This window comes from Hibiscus syriacus, unplaced genomic scaffold, assembly GCF_006381635.1.
Source record: "Hibiscus syriacus cultivar Baekdansim isolate YM2019G1 unplaced genomic scaffold, ASM638163v2 tig00111650_pilon, whole genome shotgun sequence".
Classification (NCBI taxonomy): Eukaryota; Viridiplantae; Streptophyta; class Magnoliopsida; order Malvales; family Malvaceae; genus Hibiscus; species Hibiscus syriacus.
This window is the reverse complement of record NW_024063146.1, coordinates 747709-769479: the sequence shown is the minus strand read 5'-3', so window position 1 is coordinate 769479 and position 21771 is coordinate 747709. Positions and strand designations below refer to the sequence as shown.

The window sequence follows — 21771 nt, the reverse complement described above, 5'->3', positions numbered from 1 at the left end:
TTCATCCAATAATAAGCCAAAGATAATAAATGCCTCAAAAAGAAAGGTAGTAGTATTAGTGAAACACAACATTTCCAAATTTCCATTTTAATTTATTATTATTTTGGGGAAAAGAATTCTCCATTTCATTCTCCTCTGCAATTCTTTGTCGTGTAGGAATAATTTCTCGACAAAAGGTCCGATGTTCCGCGCTTTTCTCCGATCAGGTACTCTTATAATCATCCTCACTTCACTCATAATTCGAAATTCAGTATTTAATGCAATTTTTTCTTTTTGGTTTCGATTTTTTCTAGAGAACTTGATCCCTTTGAAGCTTTGTCGAAGTCTAAGATTTGGATGAGAATGCATTAATCTGATTTCTTGTTGTTTCATCGTTGTTAATATTGCTCTACATAGGAGGAAAAGGTTGGATATCAAATTACTAGATTTTTGAATGTTCATAAATCTGCCTTTTCCGGAATCTAATTTTTGTATTTTGAAAGGAAATTAAATATTCATGGTTATACGTACATTTCTTAAGCTGTAAATGCTTGCTGTGATGGTTTTAGTCTAAAGATATGTATAATTTGAGTCGAGAGATGTTGAAAGTTATTTTATGCTTTGTGGGCCTTTGGATTTGTAGAACTTTGTCCAAATTTCTAAACTCATTTGAATCAAGGATTTTGTTTTCTGTTTTGTTTCTAATTTCTCATTATTCGGTATGCTTTTATTGTGATGTTTTAAATTTATCTCTACTGGAATTTCACTATGGTTGAGAATTGGAGCCCCAGATTATTGGGAAAATTTTGGGGAAAAAGATACTATGAATGTCGGGTTATGCTATTCAATTTTGGCTCCTATTTTTCTTCAATTGCAATGCTTTTTGCTAGTTGTCTAAACTTTGATGGATTGGTGCATAGCACATAGGATTGATTGGTATAAGTGTTTGATATTTTCAGATTCCTAGTGTTTATATTTTCTTTCATTGGGGGTTTCAGGAATTTGTTAATGGGTGCCCCTAAGCAGAAATGGACGGCGGAAGAAGAAGCTGCACTCAAGGCAGGAGTTCTTAAGCATGGTACTGGAAAATGGCGCAATATCCTTTCAGATCCTGGGTTTAGCTCAGTCTTGCATTCACGCTCAAATGTGGATCTCAAGGTATGTAGCTGAGCCTCAAGCATGATTCACTAAGTACAGTTGGAATGAGTGTTTTAATTTTCTGGTTTAGTGACCAGAGGTTGCTGTGTCCTAACACTGCCTTTACTAATTGCTGCTAAGTTATTGAAGTACTGCTTTCTGTTATTTTGATTGCCAGTGTTCTGTCATGCATAGAGGTGAACTAATGTGTATCGTTTCAATGTGACCAGGATAAATGGAGAAATATAAATGCTACGGCCATATGGGGATCAAGGCAAAAGGCCAAGCTTGCTCTTAAAAGAAATCAGCTGGCCACTAAACATGATGATAACCCCATGGCTCTAATAACTGTACCTCCTAGAGAAGAGGTCGTTGATGCTAAGCTGCTTGCAGTTTCTAGTAGAATACCGAGGACAACAGGTTCCAAAAAAAAATTTCCAAGGTTATTTATTACATATTTTCGTATAAACATTGAATTTAGTTGTAGTTGAACTTGGTACATGAGTGCCGTGATATTTGATCATGACTTTTGGAACAAGAGCAAGTGCTCCTAAAAAACCAAATTTAAGTTATTTTTTTAATCTAATTTCAATGTTGTTCATTACACATATTTGTATCATATTGACGTTACTTTTAGTTGAACTTGGGTAATGAGTGCTCACATACAACATTTTAAGATGCAGAAGGCAAAACATATTAGTTTACATCCTAGATACTTTAAACTGGCTGTAAATACGTTTGACTGATGAAAACCAAAATTATCCAACGTCTTGGTTGTTATAGGCCAAAACAATCTTGTGTTGGAGGCATGCTATTCTGTTTTTGTACAGGCATCATTGCTGCTTAAGTGATGTACTCTCAATGTTGTAGGTTAGACAATATTTTGCTAGAGGCTATCACCAGTTTGAAAGAACCAGGCGGTTCTGACAGAGCATCAATTGCTGTATACATAGAGGTGCTTTTCTTTCTTGAATCTTTCATGAATTCTGAGTACCCTTATGAAAACAACAATACCCATTTAATTAAACTGATGGTGGCTTTCGGTTTTTGTAATGATTTATATGTCAACGATTTTCCTTCTGTCTTGTTCTCCTGTGGGTGTGGACTTATGCTTTCTCTTTCTCTTTCTCCTTTTTTCTTGTTCAATTTCTGTTTTCAAGGTTCTTACCTAAAAGCTCAGCTTTGAAACTGTTGCAAATGTTTTCTCCAAAACATCTAAATTAATTTGAGCTGTTTTATCTTTGACATTATAGGAGAAATATGCTGCTCCACCAAACCTCATGAAGTTATTATCAACTAAATTAAAGCTGTTGGTAGCAAATGGGACATTGATAAAGGTAACATACTGTTGATTACTGGTGCTCCAGTATCAATGTCACGTTTAAAAATTCAACAACGGTGTTCCATGGTAACATACTTTTATGCCATTGATGTTCCCTAAAACAATATTAAGGTAGCTTATATGGCATGTCCAATCGTAATATTAGATTTAAAGAAAGACTGATTGGAAGGGCTGCTTTCTATTTGGAAAATATATCCAACACTCTGGGACTTTTCTTCCTCATCAATTGGATGAATGTTGATTTTGGTTTTTCTGATCTACATGCAAAAAGTTATCGGCATATCTTCCCATAAACGGGAAACATGTTTCTAAAAGAAGATCAAGACTAATGTTCATTAGTTGGGACTGGTTCATATTTATTATGTGTATGTTGATAGGTAAAGCACAAGTACACGATTGCACCACGTTCAACTATTTCTGAAGCAAGGAAATCTCATCTGCTTCTTTTGGAAGGCAGGCAGAAGGATTCTGTGAAAGCAAAGAAGAAAGGCATCAGCATTCTTACTAAAACCCAAGTTCATGCAGATTTGTTGAAAATGAGGAGCATGACTGCAGAAGAAGCTGCTGCAGCTGCAGCACAAGCAGTTGCAGAGGCAGAAGTTGCAATCGCAGAGGCTGAAAAGGCAGCAAGAGAGGCAGAAGTGGCAGAAGCTGAAGCAGAGGCAGCAAAAATTTTTGCTAAAGCAGCCGAGAAAGCATTGAAGTCTAAGATGCTAGATACCTGGTAAACCCTCTTTAATCAGTTCTTAATTTTTCTTCTTATTGAACTGTGTTCATAGATTTGAAAACAAAGGTTTTCTTAGTCGATGCTCGAGTTGGTTGTTTAAGAGTGATAGCCGTGATATTACCTCCTGCAGCTCTGCCAATCTACAAACCTTCATTGCAATAACTTGACATCCATTGAACAAATTTTATTTTTCTTATTTCTGTGGGCCTACTTCAACCTTTCTTCTATATGGTTGAAAAGTTTCTGAAACAAAGATGTAGGAAGGAAGAGCTTTATCATTAAACTTCTTTCACTAAAAGAATCCCATTGTAATCAGGGGTTAGTTCTATTGTACAGCAGCCTAATTTAAGACGTTTTCAACCTAAAATGTTATCACGTTCAACCTAAAAAGTTATACAAATTTGTAATATTTTTTTTTGTAACCGAAAAGTTACATTGCGGGGATTTAGAACTTACAACCGAAAATATTATGAAGAAAGTAACATTTTCGGTTGCAACTGAAAATGATACTTTCTCTGTCCAAGATTTTCAGCTTTAATCGATATCTGCCATTTTTTAGCCTTATATTAACTAGTTGCATTTTAGAATTTCCAGCAAACAGGCAGTTACTTTCACTTCATTTCATCAGTTTTCTCATCTTCGTATATGCTTTTCTCTTGTGAACTCAAATCATAGAGCTCTATATTTTGATATCTTAATGTTTACCAGAATTTGACCCCGAATGCGATTCCTTTTGTTGTTCATCTTCTTGATATCAGTCGCGAACTCGTGCAGATGGCATAAACGGATATTCACCATGCGGTCTTAGTTCATTGCTGGAACGATGCACCGGACTGGACATCATGCCGGCCTGGTAAACCAACCACGCTCTTACCTATAACTGTAAATATATTAGGCATGTAAAGAAGAGAGAGTGAGAAAAATTCATCAAGTGCTGCTGCTTTTTATCATCAAGTAAAAGGGTACAATGTAGCAAAAGAAATAGAGATAAGACATTTATGTGGCACACTTTGAGATTAGAGCAAAAACTCGACACGCTCGTAATTTTATTAACTTGACTCATAAAAAACTTTTAAATTCAAGCCGAATTATAAAGTAAAACTTGAATAACTTGAATTTTTTAATGATTAATAGATTGATTTTTAGGTTCGAGTCGAGTCCTTTAATTTTACATGATATTTATGAAAAAAATATGAACTATACATGTATATGTGGTTATAGAAAAATCGTTTAAATTGAAATTAAATAGTATTATAATATTATAAATATTTATAATTAAATTCAGATAGAAATTCGAATAATTCTACTTGAGTCGATTTGAAAATTTTCAAGTAAAATTCGAGTTATAAAATGAGATTCATTAATTAGATTAAATCAAAATATTTTGACTCAATTTGATTCTGTCAAATATTTACCCCTAGTCAGTATTCACTTTATTAAAAAAGTGAATTCAAACTAACAAAACGTCGTCTTTACGATACAAAAGTTGTAAGACGGTGAAGAAAATGATACAAGGTGAATTTATGGATAGCTCGGATGGATAATTTACAGAACTCCGTCTTTGGGGAATTCTTGAAGGTTTAAAGACTTAGAGATGAATATAGGTCGGGTTGGGTCGGATTTTCGATCAATCCGATCCGAAAATTATATACACTCAATCTTATCCAAACATGGCCTAATTTTTTGAGCTAAAATTCAAATTTGACTCTACTTGAAATAATATATTATTAAAAAATATTATTTTTATTCAATAAAAATAGAGAATTTAATTGAAAAAAATAATATATAGAGAGTATTATTGTAATTATCTTTAAATATATACGGTAAAATTATATATTTTTGGTCGGGTCGAGTATTTTTCACCCTTAATTCAAACTCATTCCGAACATAACCTCTAAAAAGCTCAACATGATCCGAATCTAATTTTTTTTAAAAAAAGGATCGATCGGATCAGGTCAAGTCGAAACCCGTCAGATTCAGATCCCGTACCCATTCTTAATTAAAGTTGACGTGGAGTAATAGTTTTGAAAAGGTTCAACTTCAGACGGATAGCTTGAATGCTTATGGATTGCGTTAAAATGCATCCTCGGACAATCCATGCTCCTTAGTTCGTGAGATAATGATGTTATTTAATCGTACTTGATTTTAAATTCATCCAGCGTGAAGCGAATATTGTAGCAGATTTTTTTGAGGAGGTCGAAACAGGGAACGGAACAATGTGTTGGGTTGTAAAAAATATATATGGATAAATATTTATTTAGTCCTTCAAATTGTGGTTTATTTGGATTTCTCTCCTCTCATTTTCTATTATTAATTATATCTTACCCTCTTGAATTAGAATCGTAGTTCCGTCGGTGGGTCAAAGGTGATAGCTTTAGCAAGCTGTCTATGCATGATCCCTTGACTTGACTTGTTGATGCTGTTCTTATGCGAGACAATTTAAGTCCCCCTATATTCGTTGGGGACAAGTCTAATTATGACAAATTTCTAATTCAAAAGATATAATGATTTATGCATGGATGTGATAAAGTCGAATGATTTTGAAAATTCAAGCTAATGTCGATTTATTGAAGGACATGTGAATATAAATTTTCGTATAAATTTAGGGATGAAAAAAACAAAGGGTTTTGAACCAATAAGTTCAATTTTTTTTAAATAAAAAAGATGTTTGAGTTTAGGGAGTATATGTCCCTTTTTGACATGAGATGACTATGAAGATATTATTTATATATTATAATTAAGTTTCAATAAAAATATAAAAACTTATATACAAGGTGTTAAAATTTTGATATTAAATTTAACTTTATGTTATTAACTTGAATAAATTAATATTTTATTTCATTAAAATTTGATTTAAAAAAATATAAAAATTATGTTAAATCAAGTCAGATTATCCCGTTTGAGCCAAATAGAACTATATTTGAACTTGAATTATGATCAGGAAAAAAGACTCACCATGATTATCCCGTTTCCATTCTTAAATGAGTTCTTTTTTTTAATATTGTCAAATGAGGTTTAAATGTGCATAGTTGATTGCTTTTGCTTAAAAATTAAGGTGGAGTTTGGTTGGATTGAATCCCTTGAAATTGGTGGGAATTGGAATCCAATTCTATCACTTTCCCATGTTTGGTTCAAATTTTTCAAGGGAATTGGAATCTCTGATGATATTCAATTCCCTTGTTGGAGGGAATTGAAATTTTATCATACTACCCTCATCAATCTTTTGGTAACTTATTCATATATTGAATAAAAATTTTTTTTATTATTTCGGGTCGGGTTTCTAATTCATATATTCGGGTCAGGTCGGGTCGGGTGAAACTTTATTTTGGTCGGGTCGGATCGGGTTTTTTTAAGTGTGATATTCGGGTCGGGTCGGGTCGGGTTTAGGGTGAAAAAAAAACGGACCGACCCGAAAATATATATAATTCAGGTCGGGTCGGATTAAGTCACTGTTTTTATTAAATAAAAATATTTTTTTATTATTTCGGGTCGGGTTGGATTTCTAATTCATATATTCGGGTCGGATGAAACTTTATTTTGTTCGGGACGGGTCGAGTTTTTTAAGTGTGATATTCGGGTTGGGTCGGGTCGGATTCAGGTTTAGGGTGAAAAAAACCGGACCGACCCGAAAATATATATAATTCGGGTCGGGTCAGATTAAGTCACTATTTTTATTAAATAAAAATATTTTTTTATTATTTCGAGTCAGATCGGGTCGGATGAAACTTTATTTTGTCGGGTCGGGTTTTTTAAATGTGATATTCGAGTTGAGTCGGGTTGGGTTGGGTTTTTTTAAGTGTGATATTCGGGTCAGGTCGGGTTCGGGTTTAGGGTGAAAAAAACCGGACCGACCTGAAAAAATATATAATTTTACCTTATATATTTAGGAATAATTACAATAATACCCCTCTATATATAATTTTTTTCAATTAAGTCAATGTTTTTATTGAATAAAAATAATTTTTTTATTATTTTGAGTCGTGTCGGGTCGAGTTTCTAATTCATATATTGAATAAAAATAGTTTTTGGTATATTTTTTGGTAACTAATTAACATACTCCGATTTGAATGTATCGAAATATTGCTCTATCTTTTGGTAACTTATTAACATATTTTAATTGCGATGATTTTAACTTATAATGTTTATTAGCATGATTTTTATAATTTATTGAAATGAATAATCCATCAATAAAATGAAAATTTAATATTTTTTAATTTTTTATAATATATTACTACATGTAAGTTGTAAAATAAAACAAAAAAAAATAAGAAGGGCAATTCTGCCATTTTATATTACTGAAATCAAATTCATCTGACATGTCTGCGAACCAAACAGAATATGGAATTAGATTCAAATTCTTACATATTTCAATTCTTTCACAGATTCCAATTTCCTCATAAACATTACAGCGAACCAAACGCCACCTAAGAATATTTTCTTTTAGATTTTCATTTAATTATTATTTTAGGATTTAAACGCACCATCACCCTTTATATACTTCGTACCTAGTTATCCGTAAAATATTTTTCGAAATGTTTTGATTCTTAAAATTTAAATAGTTACTTCATTTATCTCAACCTATTAACTCCGTTAAAAAACACAAAAGCTTAACTATTTCCGCTGTAATTCTAGTTTGATTATCCAACTTTTTTTTTCAAAATAATTGCTAAATATAAATTTTTATTTCGTTTTGGCCCCGAGTGATGAAAGTATTATTCTCTCCAATGATAAAAATGTTCCGAGTTCGAGATTTTGAGTTCAAGTAATTACATTTATAAAATACGTGTACATCTACATAATATATGAACACTGACATTCAAATGCGCCATATGAACACAAAAAATTCAAATGTCACTTATTTTTCCAAATATTTTTTTTTGCAAAAATCAATAACACGATCCAAATAAATAAATAAAAGCATAAATTAAACACCCATGTGAAAATACCAACTACGTATTTAAAACCAAAAAAGTAAAAATCTAAAATTGAACCATAAGAGCTCAACTATTAGCCTTGTTCTTACCCACACACACAACTTCCCTCCCATTGTCTATGCCCTAATCTTTACATCAACCTAATATTCCAGGATATTGTTAAATCCATTGCCCATACCTCCCTTGGAGCTGTTTCTGCTTCAATCTCTTGCTTTCTAGGATCCTCACCTGTGCCTCTGGTGCCTGCATGTTCTCTAATCCAGAAACTCGAGTTCCGGAAATGCAATGAAAATGGTGCCATTCACTTCTTCCCTTGATGGAAAGGAAAGTATATCCCATCTTTTTCCCTGTTTTTCTTCCATGATTCCAGTATTTCTTGTGCAGAAGGCAATTTCGACGTTTGAGAGTCACCATTCTCATCGACTAGCAAATCTATTTCAGCATCATCATCGTTGACTGGCAGGTCGGTTTCAGCCTCGTCAAAATCTTTGGTGTATTGATCTAGATTTAAATAAGGGACCGGCTTGCCTGAACAATTCATATGCTCAGCAGATGTAACACCGTTAGCAAAATCCCTTGTGTCGTCATCCATATCATAATTTAATAAGCTATTCACCGAATCTGCAGCGGCGCCATCCTCTTCGTTCTTTCCATCATTAGTAAGAGCCAACATAGCAAATGATGTGCCAGTTGCTTCTGAAGGAGGACCTGTGGCTGCTTTACCTTTCTCAACCATTATGTTCCCGGGAATAGTTGGAATGTTTAATCTCTCACAACCATAAGTTTCTCCATTATTACAGTTAGGCTCAGATTTACCAGTGATTTCGATACCAAAGGACATGGAACTTGTTGACAGGGCAGATCCACAGAGAGATTGCAAGGATCTTAACAAGTTCAAGGCTGTGACTTCGGATGACAACTCGGAACTGGAGAGTGCATCCAACAGTTTCACCAGACAACCTTGAGAAACCCTGTCTCCATTTTTTACAAAATGTTCAGTCCACTGCTTTTCGCTGACTTGAAATGGGGCTTGAGCCATGGTGTTGACCAAGGTGACAGCCTTCTCATAATTACCTTTCAAAGTAGCTTGGATTAACATTTCAGTGAATATCAGTGGATGTGGAATCTCTCCACCTTCCAAAAAGGCTTCAAATGCATGTTCTAATAGATGCCACTGCAAATATCAAAGCAAACTAGACACTTAAGTCATCCAGATCTTCTGTACATTAGCAACTTCAACAAAAATGTGATTCTCAAAACATTCAGTCGAAACAAAATAATGTCCGCTCAGCAGCAGCAGGACACCCGATAATTAGCTTTTTTTTCGTCCAATGGGGAATTAACAGCTTCAGAAAATATTCAAGGTACAACTAAAATTTAACACCTTTGTAACTTTGAATAAAAGAAAATATATGTATAGCTAACCTTCCCAGCTCTAGATGCTTCCACAAGTAGAATCGGATGTTTACTTTGATCTAGCTGATATCCACAGAGAGCCATCTCCCTGTAGACATAGTCAAAATATTCCCATTGGTGAGCACTAGCAGATGCCTCCAGCATTAAGCTATATGTGAACCCATCTGGCGTAAGGTTGCCAAACTTGCCATTCAGGGAACCGCAAGGACCAGATCTGGCTATATTGGTTTTTTCAAACAACTCCTTGGCTTTAGAAAACATATCATTTTGCCCATAAACTCTAAGCATTGCATTTACGGTTCCAATGTTGGGTGCGCAATGGTCTTTCATGTATTGGAATATGGAAATGCAATCATCAACATATCCACCATCCAGGGATGCCATTATCAAACCAGTGAAGGTTATCTCCAAAGGTTTCCTAGTAGAGAGTTTTTTAATCTTGTCCACCTGCAAACATAGTTTAGCTGAATTTGAAGTTCCTAGGTCTATGGTCATCAATGCAAAATTGATGCAGAGATGCATACACTAAAAGAAACATGAAATACTATTAGACTTCATTCCAAGCTTTCTATCTCAATCCACCAAAAGTAAAATAATACAGATAACAGCACGTTTGGTATCTGTATTTTAACAAAATATCCAATGTGACATTTTAAAAGAATAAGTACCATATTGGACATTTTGTCAAAGTACAGGTACAAAATCTGACATTATCCCATACAAATACCTAAAATGAGAAGACTGATTGAATACCATGTAACATTTCAAACAAGCTCCTAAATTGTCAAAGCTTAAAGGATTTTTATTTCATATGCTTTCCTCAGGTTAACCCTCTTATTATAATGTGGATAACATACATACACACACACACACACACACACACACACATATATATATATATATATTCAGCTCCTATACTAGTGCTACAGACAACAAAAACATCCATTAACAATGGCAATGGCTGCTTGAAGTCACTGTAGTTTGCAAAAATCCGAAGAACAAGGGAACATCAATTCTAAAATTAGAGCAGATATATGCACACTAAAGTTATTATCCATAAATCGATCTCTTTGTGCTGCATCCTCCCCACTCACCATTGAGGCAAGAACCACTTTAGTTTCCCCTAAAGAGAATGCACGACACAAATATGCAAATATTCAATCAACTCAGATCCAGTCATGATCCAGAATCTATAGAGAATGAAATTAACCTCTATCATAGCATCTTGCCACCTTCCATTTTTGCAAAGACAGCAAGCTAGTTCATAATAGACACTGGCTGTTCCAACTACTCCCCTCTGTTCCATATCACGGACTGCTTCCACAGCCTTATTAATCTTTCCTTCCTCCCAAAAAGCTTTGACAAGGACTGGAAAGCCACAGATCAAGCTTGTATTGAGTTGGAAACAAAACCAACTTTTCAACAGAAACATGCATGCTAAAAAACGAGAAAAGGAAATAAGATACCTTTGTAAGTAAGTGCTGTTAGAGCTTCTCCGCTTCTTTTCATTTTTCTAAAAAACTCGTGAACCAAATCATACTTCCCAGAATGCAGCATTACCTTTCAATAAGCACCTCCTGTAAGACTCGAATTGAAATATAACTCGAGGATAAACAATATTTGCCAGTAGATATAATTTCCATCAATCAGAGCATGAAGCATCCCCACTAAGGTAGTAAAGTGGGATGACACACCAAAAACTAATTATTTTGGACTCATATGCTTATAAATTATTCCTCTGCCAACACACATCAAGACATTTGCAATATCACTAAAATAGTGTCCTTGAGAGGACTTCTAAAGTTATACCCCATTAATTCTATAAGCTTCACTGGAAATAATGTAGAGATAAATAGAAATGCTCACTTCAATGCATTGCCTGACATTTAAACCTTTGAAAGCTGAGGTAATCAGCATTTTGTAGCAGGAAAAGTAACTCATAAAAGGTAGCACATGAACTTAAAACACACAGTAGCAATCAAACAACCATGATGGCAGCATAAAACAATACTAAATTGCATTTGTTGCTTTGGACTGAAAGTAAGAACTAAGAAGCCTGAAACATAGTATCAGTCCAGATATCAAGGATTATAAGTACCTCCATTGCAAGTCCATACGTTGCTCCATTAGGTCTCAGACCACTCTTTCTCAACTGTTCAAACGCCCACAAAACCCCTTTCCACTGATGTAGTGAGACACAAGCATTCAGAACCTGGCAAGCATTTTCCAAAAGAAACTTATTAATGGATTGAAAGATGTCGGGGACAGTAAAAAATAATGAAAAAAATGAGGAATGCTCACATACAGCATTATATACAACAAGATCAGGTTCAAGCATTGGCTCCCACTTCTTGTGCCGCATGTTTTTAATTCTTTTTGAAGGTTTCTGCCTCATGCACTCAATTGTGTTCAGAAGTTCCTTCAAAAGGCCAGCTTGTCCCAGTGTAACAGCAATACTGTGATATGCAGCTAAATCGGGATATATAAGGCAGTCTCCCTGAATAATTCAAGAGTAATTATTAAGCCAGCAGCATTGCATAAATACGCAAAAAGATCCCCTATTGCACATAGTAATAAAATAGTGGATACTCACAAGCATCAACTTGAAAATCCCAAGAGCTTCCCGAGGCCGTCTAGCCTTCCCAAGAACTGACAACAGTTTTGTGTAAACAAACCTACAAAAAGCATTAATAAGTTCATCGGACATACTGCGCAATATTGAGACATCAATATCAAACATCAAATTACCTAGTTGCCCAGTAACTTCGATTCTAACTAACATTTTTTTTTTGATAGAAAATTCTAACTAACAGTCAAAAACCTTTACAAATTGATTGAACTCAATGCAAAAGGGAAGAGCAATCACCTGCTTTTAAAATCTTTACACTCCTTATTACCGTATAGCCATTGGACAACGGCCATTGCCTGCCTCCAGTTCCCTTTCTTTCCAAGTCCTTCAACAATCCTAAGTAACTGCCACTCTGTAAACTGCAGCCCTGATTGCTTCATTATCCTTACAAATTTCCAATGCCTTTCCGTTATTTCTCGCTCGCTTAACCTGTCATTGATTGATTAAGAACAAAAGTGAAATGACAGGAAATTGATGATAAAAAGAAGGGTAAACTACGCTAATAGTCACTAATGTTTGGGTAAGTGTTCATTTTCACCACTGATGTTTGAAAAGTCACAAATCAATCATTAACGTTATCGTTTGTTACAAAATGGTCACTAACGTTATTGTTTGTTACAAAATGGTCACTTGATGTTAACAATCGTTAACAAATCGTTACTACAGTAACGGAATGCTGACATGACACATTAAACCAGCCCACAAAATGCCACCGATTCTCGGATCATCCTTAGTGAAAGATACATCAATAGGACATCTAGAAAGAAGCACTAAAACAACCGGTCTTTTTGCAGAGACTTTGCAACGCTGGTAATGAGTTCTTGTTGCCTCTAGGGAAGAAATAAATCGGTGTGATCAAGCGCCTCTCTTTCTCGAGTTTGATCTAATCCCATTATCAACACATCATAATCTGCCCGTTTTGTAATCTCGACTGCTTTGTCAATTGCAGTAGTAGAACGAGAAACCATATTGCAACCAGGGTGATAAACAGTGTTCTTAACGTAGCTCTTCAAAGCTAGCAAAGGAGCAACGGATTTGCATGGAGGGCCTGCATAGTTTCCGATAAGTGTTTGCGGAAAATCAGCATTCGGACCTATTACAGCAAGTGACATAGATTTCGGAAGTGGAAGGAGTACTTTCGCATCGTTCTTTAAAAGGACAATGCCATTACGAGCAGCTTCAAGTGCTAGAATATGGTGATCGGGAGAGCAGATTTCCTATATTGCTGAAAGGAAGTTGCTCAGGATTTCCATCGAAAAGGCCTAACCTCATTCTAACAGCAAATAGAAACTAAATGAAAACCATTTTGATTACAGAAATCACATACTTTTATGTTGGAGGCGGAGAGGAATTAAAAGGTCGGTCAGCCAGTTTAACATGTCATGTCAGCATCCCATTACTGTAGCAACGATTTGTTAACTACGGCTAACGTCGAGAGATCATTTTATAACAATCGATAACGTTAATGACCGATTTGTAGCTTTTCAAACATTAGTGGTGAAAACAAACATTTAACCAAACATTAGTAACCACTGGCATAGTTTACCCTAAAAAGAAAATGAAGTTCAGAAATCAAAACCTATCAACAAGAAACCGAATCGCTTCTTTCTCGTTACGCCAACGTTTTGAAGGGTCCAAGTCCCGCTCTTGCTTCTCAGCGGGTAGCAGCCAATCATCTTCTTCCACCTCGACATCATCCTCCAGGACCCAACGGAGATCCTCTTCGAACATTTCCCGGAGCTCCTTAAGGTTCTGTCTCTTCAAGCGCTCTCCGTGGAATTCTTCATTTTCTGAAGCGAGGTCCCGAAGTTTGGCTCCCTCGATTCTCTCCCATGGGTTTCCCACCAAAGAAGGACCCTGGCGCTCCGTTTTGGAATTGAGCGCTTTGGAGAAGCGTTTGTACTCGCGTTTCAGGGTTAAAAAGTGGGATTGTTCCGCTAGAGACTGGAGGTCGGAAGCGGTGAGCGAAGGGGTTTCGGATTGAGATTGTTGTTTAGTTTTGCGGTTGTGTTTAAGAATTTCCCTTTTGGTGAGAGTTCGAATAAGTTTGGGAGTTGGGTGAACGCCTTTCCGGAGGAGCTTTCGTTTGATGGTTTCGGTGTTTGGCTCGAACTGAGGCGGTGCCGGTGCCTGTGCCGGTGCCGGTGGGAGGTTGGGAGAAGGGATTATCGAAGCTCCCATGTTGGTTCTAATTCAACTAGGCTTCCGCTGGAGTTCGCACCATTTATCTTTATCCCCTCTAATATTCCACTCGCATACAATAATTCTTAAAAAGGGTGAAAATTGATTATGATTTTTATTTTTTAGGGTAAACTACACAAATGATCACTAATATTATATAATTTTTCATTATTTATTTTTAAAGTTTCAAAAATAATAAATTGATCACTAATATTATTGATTTGTAATAAAATGGTCACACCATTATTATGTTGTTAAATTGATGAAGTGATAATGTTAAGAAAAGGTTAATATTTAGTTTTACCTATACACTACTGTTAAAATGTTAAATAAGTTATTGAACAATAATTTTATATCTAATTTATTCTAAAGATTTTCAAAATTAAAAATAGAATAGTCATTGACTCCGGCTCGAGCCTCCAAATGCATATGTGAGCAGTGACGAAACCATGTGGGGACAGAAGGGGAAATGGTCCATCCAAACTTTTATGGTTTAATTGTATTTTAAACCTTTAAAATTTTTAAAATCATTAAAATTAAGTCATGACACTCTTAAACTTTTATAGTTTAATTATTTTTAAGACATAATCAGTTTTAAAGTTAAAATTAAGTCTTGTCTCTAACATTTATGATTTAATTATTTTTTAAGACATTTTAATTTTGAAATTAAGTCTCAATCCTTTAATTTTGTGGTTTAATTACCTTTTAGAACCTTGTTAATTTGACAGATAAGCAACTTGGTCCCTCCCATATACTTTCATCCTAGTTCCCCTTGTACGTGAGTAAAAGCCACCACGTCGAAGAGCTTAGCCAAAAGCTTGACATCGTTCAAATCACCTTCCACAACCAAAACACCATCTCCGCATTTTTTAAGGGTGAGCGAAACGTGTGCACCGATGAAACCAGTCGCTCCGGTCACCAACACCGCATCCGACCTACGTAAAAGAACTGCTTGAGAAAATAGAATCTTTGAGCAGAGAACTTTATGTGGAAAAGCAAACACGAACTGCAGCAGAAGACGCTTTAAAGCATCTTCGAGAGATCTACAGAGAAGCACATGCCAAAGCTCAAGAACTCTCTGGCAAGCTTGCTCAAGGTCAGAGGAGTTCATTATTAAAAATTGCATCTTTTTTATATTTTGTAAAGTTGGCTCAATGTAAACTTGTAATCTGGGAACTTCTTTTCTCTAAGAACATCTCAGAAACAAGAGAAGGATCAATCTGTTTTTAGGGTAATACACATTCTTTTTTCTGCTTAGTTTGTTATGAACCTTGAGTATATACCATTGATCATGTTGTAGCTAAATAAATCGATAACTTTAGTGATCAATTTGTTATTTTTAAAATTTTAATGACGAAAACAAAAACTTACTTAAACATTCATAGTTCTTATGTAATTTACTTTTTTTTATTTTTATGTGAAAAATAATATTTTCTCTCTCCTATTTTGCTCACTAAACTTTAAAAACTTCCAATTTTTACTTTTTTCAATGATGATGTAACATTTCCTTATGGTGACATGTCAACATCACCGTTAAGATTTTAACGACGGGTACCAAAATGAAATATAAACTAAATGTTAGTTTGATTTTGAAAAAAATAAAGTTTAGGTACCAAAACAGAGCAAAAGTAATAATTTAGGTACTAAATGTGTAGGTTACCCTAAAATTAAAATTTTAAAAAATATAATATGAATATTAGTTTTTAAGTTTATTTGATTATGGTTTGGAATTTTATGTTTTATATATATATATGATATAAAGTATGGTTTGTTGAAATATAGTTTAGTTTTAGTGTTTGTTATTTTTTAATGGGTAAATTACGTGTTTAGTACCTAAATTATTAGTTTTGTCCCATTTTAGTTACTAAACTTTCATTTTTTTTCAAAATCACACTTAACGTTTAGTTTTTATTTCATTTTAGTACCCATCATTAAAAACCTAACTCATTTAGTACCTAAACCATCAGTTTTGGTCTGTTTTAGTACCTAAACTTTTATTTTTTTCAAAAATTAAGTGTGATTTAGGTATTAAACGTGTTTTGGTACCTAAACTTTTAATTTTTTCAACACTTAAGTTTTGGTACTATAAATGAAACAAAAACTAAACTTTTGGTATGATTTTAAAAGAATTGAAAGTTTAGGTACTAAAATGGATCAAAACTGATAGTTGAGGTACTATATGCGTACTTTAAACTGTAGATACCCGTTTTTGTCCGGGTTATTATTAATATTTATTATTATTATTTATTATTATTATTGTCTTTTTTTACATACCCAACAGTTGCTCAGATTGGGCCTAAATACAACCTACCCCAAGAAACCCAATCGGCCCAGCAAAACTAGGCCCAAAAACCGAAACCCAACAAGCACAACCCAAGACCAGAGGCCCAATCAGCAAACCCAAATGACTTAACCCAACATATTCGACCTAGTTGCAGCCGACCCGACCCGTTCAACTAGTTTCAAAACCCTAGCTCCTAACGTTTAATTAGCTGCCGCCGCAAGAAGTTTGGCCGTTCGATCTTGCGCGTGTACCCAACGTTTCAGCTCCCAACCGGCGCGTGAGCTTCACTGGTCATCTCCCCAGTCGCGTGAGATGCCGACGTCGTCGTCAATCTGACCAAACAGTGGCCAAAAATAATCCAAAGCAATCAGAATCCAAGAAAATCATAAACGCATTAAAAAAAATAAGAGAAACCCCAATTTTTTTGGATTTTTACATGCTCAAATTAGAGGAACCATGCTCGATTTTCTCACTGCCAATCTTCACCAAACACACCATTATTTTTAATAGTGTAGAAAAGAGGGTTCAAAAAAAGGGAAAAAAGAAACAGAGGGAGCATTCAGTTTTGGCCTAAAAAGAGAGAAAAGTGAAAAACCATTTGGAAAACTTTTGAAAAAAAAAACTAAATAATAAAGAAAAAAAAGAGAGGAGCTTACATTGAGTTTACTTCGCCGGCGAGGAAGAGACTTGGTTTAGCATCGAAGGTAGAATGTTCTTTTATTTTTGGGGTCAGTTTGTGTGATTTCAGGTGATTTATGTCTCGATTTTGGGTTAGGAAAGGTTGTTTTTAGTTTTAGGGGGTCATCGTCCCATCGTCGGGGCCGGTAGAGGTGGTGGCCGGAGGGTTTTATGAAGAAAACGAAAAATAAAAAAGAAATGAGAGGGAAACGAAATGAGAGGGAGAAGAAGGGAGAGCGACCGAAAAGAAAAAAAGAAGAGAGAGAAGGATTTTAAGTCAAAATCACATAAAGGGGGTATTTAAACCCCCCAAAACGATGCCATTTTGGCCTAGGGTAAAGTTGCGTGTTTTGAGAAAAGGGGTTAATGGCAGTTTCAATCCCTTTATCTTTGTAACCTTACCTTTAGTCACAAAATGAAATTTTATTCCTTTTACTTCGAGCATTTCTTTTTTATTCATATTATATTTTAGTCCTATTTACTTATTCATTTGTTTTATTTTTGTTTTACATTTGATATATAATTTTGAATGATTTCATTTTAGTCCTCTTTAGTATTTATGGATTATTGGTGATTTCAGTACCCATACTTCTATTGTTTACGCTTTTATTTTTATTCTGAGCTAAATTTCCATTTATACCTATTTAGTTGCTGTAATTTGTAACTTTGATTTTTCATATGTACATATTTGCATTAATGTCCTTTATGTATTACTATATGTCATTTTTAAATGTATTATGTATACGCACTATCATAACCGATTTTCGCCCGGATCACGATTGTTTTTTGGCGGAAAAAGCATGGGAATAAATAAATGATTTTTAATGAAATGTTTTGGAGTCGCCATCGACTTTTTGGGTTAGGCAAGTCGAATACCTAAAAATCATCTTTTAAAAGAGATTTTAAGAAAACATCATTTAAAAGATAAATCGATCTGCATATAACCAAAAATTCATTATTTTTAGTAATAAAAATGGATTGGTGGTCGGTTACGTTTGGGGAGGGATTAGCACCCTCACAACGCCAAAAATTGGTACTTGTCGATTATAAGTTGTCTCTAATAATAGAAATTTAAGAAATCGAATATGAATTTAATTTACAATCCTATTATTCCATATTCAATCGCATAATTTTATTTAAAGAAAATTCTAAGGAAAAATATAAAATATTCCAATATTTCCAATCGAAGAAAAAGTAATCCCTAAATTATTTTGGGACGAATATTTCTCTTTCCAACTGAAATAATAAGAATATGATAATTCTTCCCAAGAAATAATTTGATATAACCAAAACTAAAGTAAATATATTTTTTAGGTTGTTATAAACAGGATATTTATTTATTTTAAAATACCAGAATAGGACATCTAGTTACTTTAAGATAGCCATTTATTTAATATTTAAAAATAAATAAATATTATTATTTTACTCAAATTATAAAATAGGTCAAGTTATACCTATAAATTTTTTATATAAATATTAATATGACTAAAATGAAATTAAAATAAAATAAAAAGTAATAATTAAAGGAATATATTTAAAGTATTGAAACATAAAGGGCAATAATAAAAATAAAATAAAATTACAATTAAACAGTGACAAAAAAAACTATAGGATTAAATTAAAAAATATATAAATAAATAACCCTAATTCGAAATATCATTTAGTATAGGTATTAAAAGTGTAATTTCATTATAATTAACTAATCAGAATTAAAATAAAAATTATTAAAATTTATGGACTAAATATATTATTTACCCTAAAATATATGAACATACTGACATAAACAAAAAAGAAATAAAACAAAACTAAAAGACTGAATTAAAAGGCACATAAATTGATTTCAATGACCAAATTGAAAGATTACAAAACCTCGAGGGACTGCGGACGAGGTTTCCCCTTTCTCGAAATTACACATACACTCTTCCCCCAAAACGACGCCGTATGGGAGAGGTTATTTATACCCGAATGCAGCCATTAAAGGTTTTAACCCTTCTCACTTTTCAATTTCCTTCTCTCTCTAAAAAGAGAGAAGGATGAGATGCTCTGGCATCTCTCTAAAAACCATCACCGGAGGGCTAGTTGGCCACCTCTGGCTGCCGTTTAACGACATTTTCCGCCACCAATTTAAGAATACACTCAGAATAAAACTCTGTCTCCCTGAACATAAATCTGACTTTGTTTTCAACCGAAAACCAACCTAGCGACGTAGATATACAAATTTTACCTTCGAAAAGAAATTTCTCCAGTGACGTTTGTTGCTTTTGACAACGGACGAGGCTTCAAGGGTAAGTCTATCTTTCCTCCTTTTCTCTTTGTTTTTGCTTCGTTGCTTGCTATTTTGGTTTCTTTCTAGTTCCAAAATGGTTGTTGTTTTCTGTGTGTTTTTCGTTGCTATTGGTGTATTCATTTTGCAGGTTCGGTGTCCTTATTTATAGGTCACCACGATGCCTCTCTTGGACCAATTAATAGAGCTAAGTTCGGTGAGTCATCTAAGTTATGGTGGTGACTTACCCTGGAGCTGTGACGTGTGCAACCAATGTTGCTTCTTTTGGAGCCTTCGGTTGAGGCGGTGGCGGCGTGGCAATGGCTGGAGCGTGGAGCTGCTGGCGGCGGCCGGCGTAGACCCTAGGGTATAATGAAACACTAAGGTTTCTTCTAGAAGAAATCTGGACCGTGGATCTTCCTCTGGATCGGACGGCTGAGAGTGTGATTGGGGCCTGGAAGCTGAGATGATGAAACCCTAGATGTATTAGGGTTTGGATCAAGTTGTCTGGACCAGATCTGGGCCTACTTCAACTGGGTTTTGGGTTGATTCATGTTGGGCCTCTGGGTTGTAATGGGCCTGTAATATTTGTAATTATTATTATTTAATAATAATAATAATATAATAATAATAATAATAATAATAATAATAAAACTAATAATAAAATAAAATAAAATAAAACTGGACAAAAAATTAGTGTCTACAACTGCCCCTCTTTGTTTATTCTTATGTTAACAAGAATGAAGCAAAGACGAAAAGATAATAAGTTTTTGTCCAGTTGACTTCTCTTGATTAAGACGGAGTTGTTGAACCCTCAAGTGATGAATTCAAATCTTTGCCGAAATCTATATTTTTAAAGCTTGAAAAGTATGGTAATTCTTTGCTGAAATTGTTGCTAATCTTTGGAATTCCTGTCAAATATTCAATATCTGGATAAAAATGTGAAATGACATTAAATGAATGCAAAGAAATATGTTCGAATAGGAACTATCTCAAGTGAGATAAATTTTTTTACGTCGCTGATTCGAAATGTCATAAATCAAGCAACGGAAATGTTGAAAACATTATGCACGAAGGTCTTATGGATGGCCTGAAGGTCTTATGGATGGCCCAAAGGACTTATCATCATGCTCGAAAGACTTACAGATGACCCCAAGGATTTAAGCATCATGCTCGAAAGACTTACTGATGACCCGAAGGATTTACAAATCAAGAAACCATTGAAAATCAAGCTTAGTTTCTTAGTTGTCAAGGAACCCCTTAAAATTAGGCTTAGTTTCCTTTAACAACTCTCTTGAGATAATTAAGAAACCCCTTAAAATTAGGCTTAGTTTCTAAAATCTCATTTGAAAACATCCTGCCCGAAGGTCTTATAGATGGCCCGAAGGTTTTATCATCTTGCTCGAAAGGCTTACAGATGACCCGAAGGATTTAAACATCATGCTCGAAAGACTTACTGATGACCCGAAGGATTTATAAATCAAGAAACCCTTGAAAATCAAGCTTAGTTTCTTAGTTGTCAAGGAGCCCCTTAAAATTAGGCTTAGCTTCCTTTAACAACTCTCTTGAGATAATTATAAAAAACCCATGAAAACCAGTCTTAGTTTCTAAAATTTCATTTAAAAACATCATGCTCGAAGGACTTATGGATGACCCGAAGGTCTTATCATCTTCATCGAAAGGCTTACAGATGACCCGAAGGATTTAAACATCATGCTCGAAAGACTTACTGATGACCCGAAGGATTTACAAATCAAGAAACCCTTGAAAATCAAGCTTAGTTTCTTAGTTGTCAAGGAACCCCTTAAAATTAGGTTTAGCTTCCTTTAACAACTCTTTTGAGATAATTAAGAAAACCCCTAAAATTAGGCTTAGTTTCTAAAATCTCATTTGAAAACATCATGCCCGAAGGACTTATGGATGGCCCAAATGACTTATCATCTTGCTTGAAAGGCTTATAGAAGAACCAAAGGATTTAAACATCATGCTCGAAAGACTTACTAATGGCCCAAAGGACTTACAAATTAGGGAAATAATTTACTAAGTAAGAAACTTTGGAAATCGCTTCCTTACTATTCAACAATTTCATTTTCAGAAAAGATTAAATGAGAAACTTTGGAAATCATTTTCTTTTTTTTCAAAATAACTTGTTGATTGGGTAACATGCCCCACTTTAAAATAATGCTTCTTTTGTGGATTGC

General features: G+C 34.4%; 2 protein-coding genes across 4 annotated transcripts; one reads left to right on the top strand and one right to left on the bottom strand.

The window, feature by feature from the left end:
• Window positions 1-95: 95 nt before the first annotated feature.
• Window positions 96-4162, top strand: LOC120166957 (telomere repeat-binding factor 2-like). Of its 2 annotated transcripts, none has more exons than XM_039176110.1 (7): window positions 96-206; window positions 978-1137; window positions 1347-1558; window positions 1987-2071; window positions 2370-2453; window positions 2836-3182; window positions 3944-4162. In XM_039176110.1, exons 2-7 carry the CDS (start codon window positions 988-990, stop codon window positions 3966-3968), a joined length of 903 nt encoding a protein of 300 aa, XP_039032041.1. In that variant the 5' UTR covers window positions 96-206; window positions 978-987; the 3' UTR covers window positions 3969-4162. The 2 variants fall into 2 exon arrangements, with proteins under 2 accessions (XP_039032041.1, XP_039032042.1); XM_039176111.1 differs by having other exon boundaries at window positions 3960-4154.
• A 3963-nt stretch (window positions 4163-8125) lies between these two features.
• On the bottom strand, window positions 8126-14391 carry LOC120166956 (pentatricopeptide repeat-containing protein At5g67570, chloroplastic). 2 transcript variants are annotated; one of them, XM_039176109.1, is made up of 10 exons: window positions 13744-14391; window positions 12402-12593; window positions 12129-12210; window positions 11841-12032; window positions 11634-11747; window positions 11002-11095; window positions 10746-10903; window positions 9545-9982; window positions 8570-9293; window positions 8126-8533 (listed from the first exon to the last, which is right to left on the bottom strand). In XM_039176109.1, the coding sequence occupies exons 1-10, from the start codon at window positions 14343-14345 to the stop codon at window positions 8421-8423; spliced, it is 2709 nt and encodes a 902-aa protein (XP_039032040.1). In that variant the 5' UTR covers window positions 14346-14391; the 3' UTR covers window positions 8126-8420. The 2 variants fall into 2 exon arrangements, with proteins under 2 accessions (XP_039032040.1, XP_039032039.1); XM_039176108.1 differs by having other exon boundaries at window positions 8126-9293.
• Between the last annotated feature and the right edge of the window lie 7380 nt (window positions 14392-21771).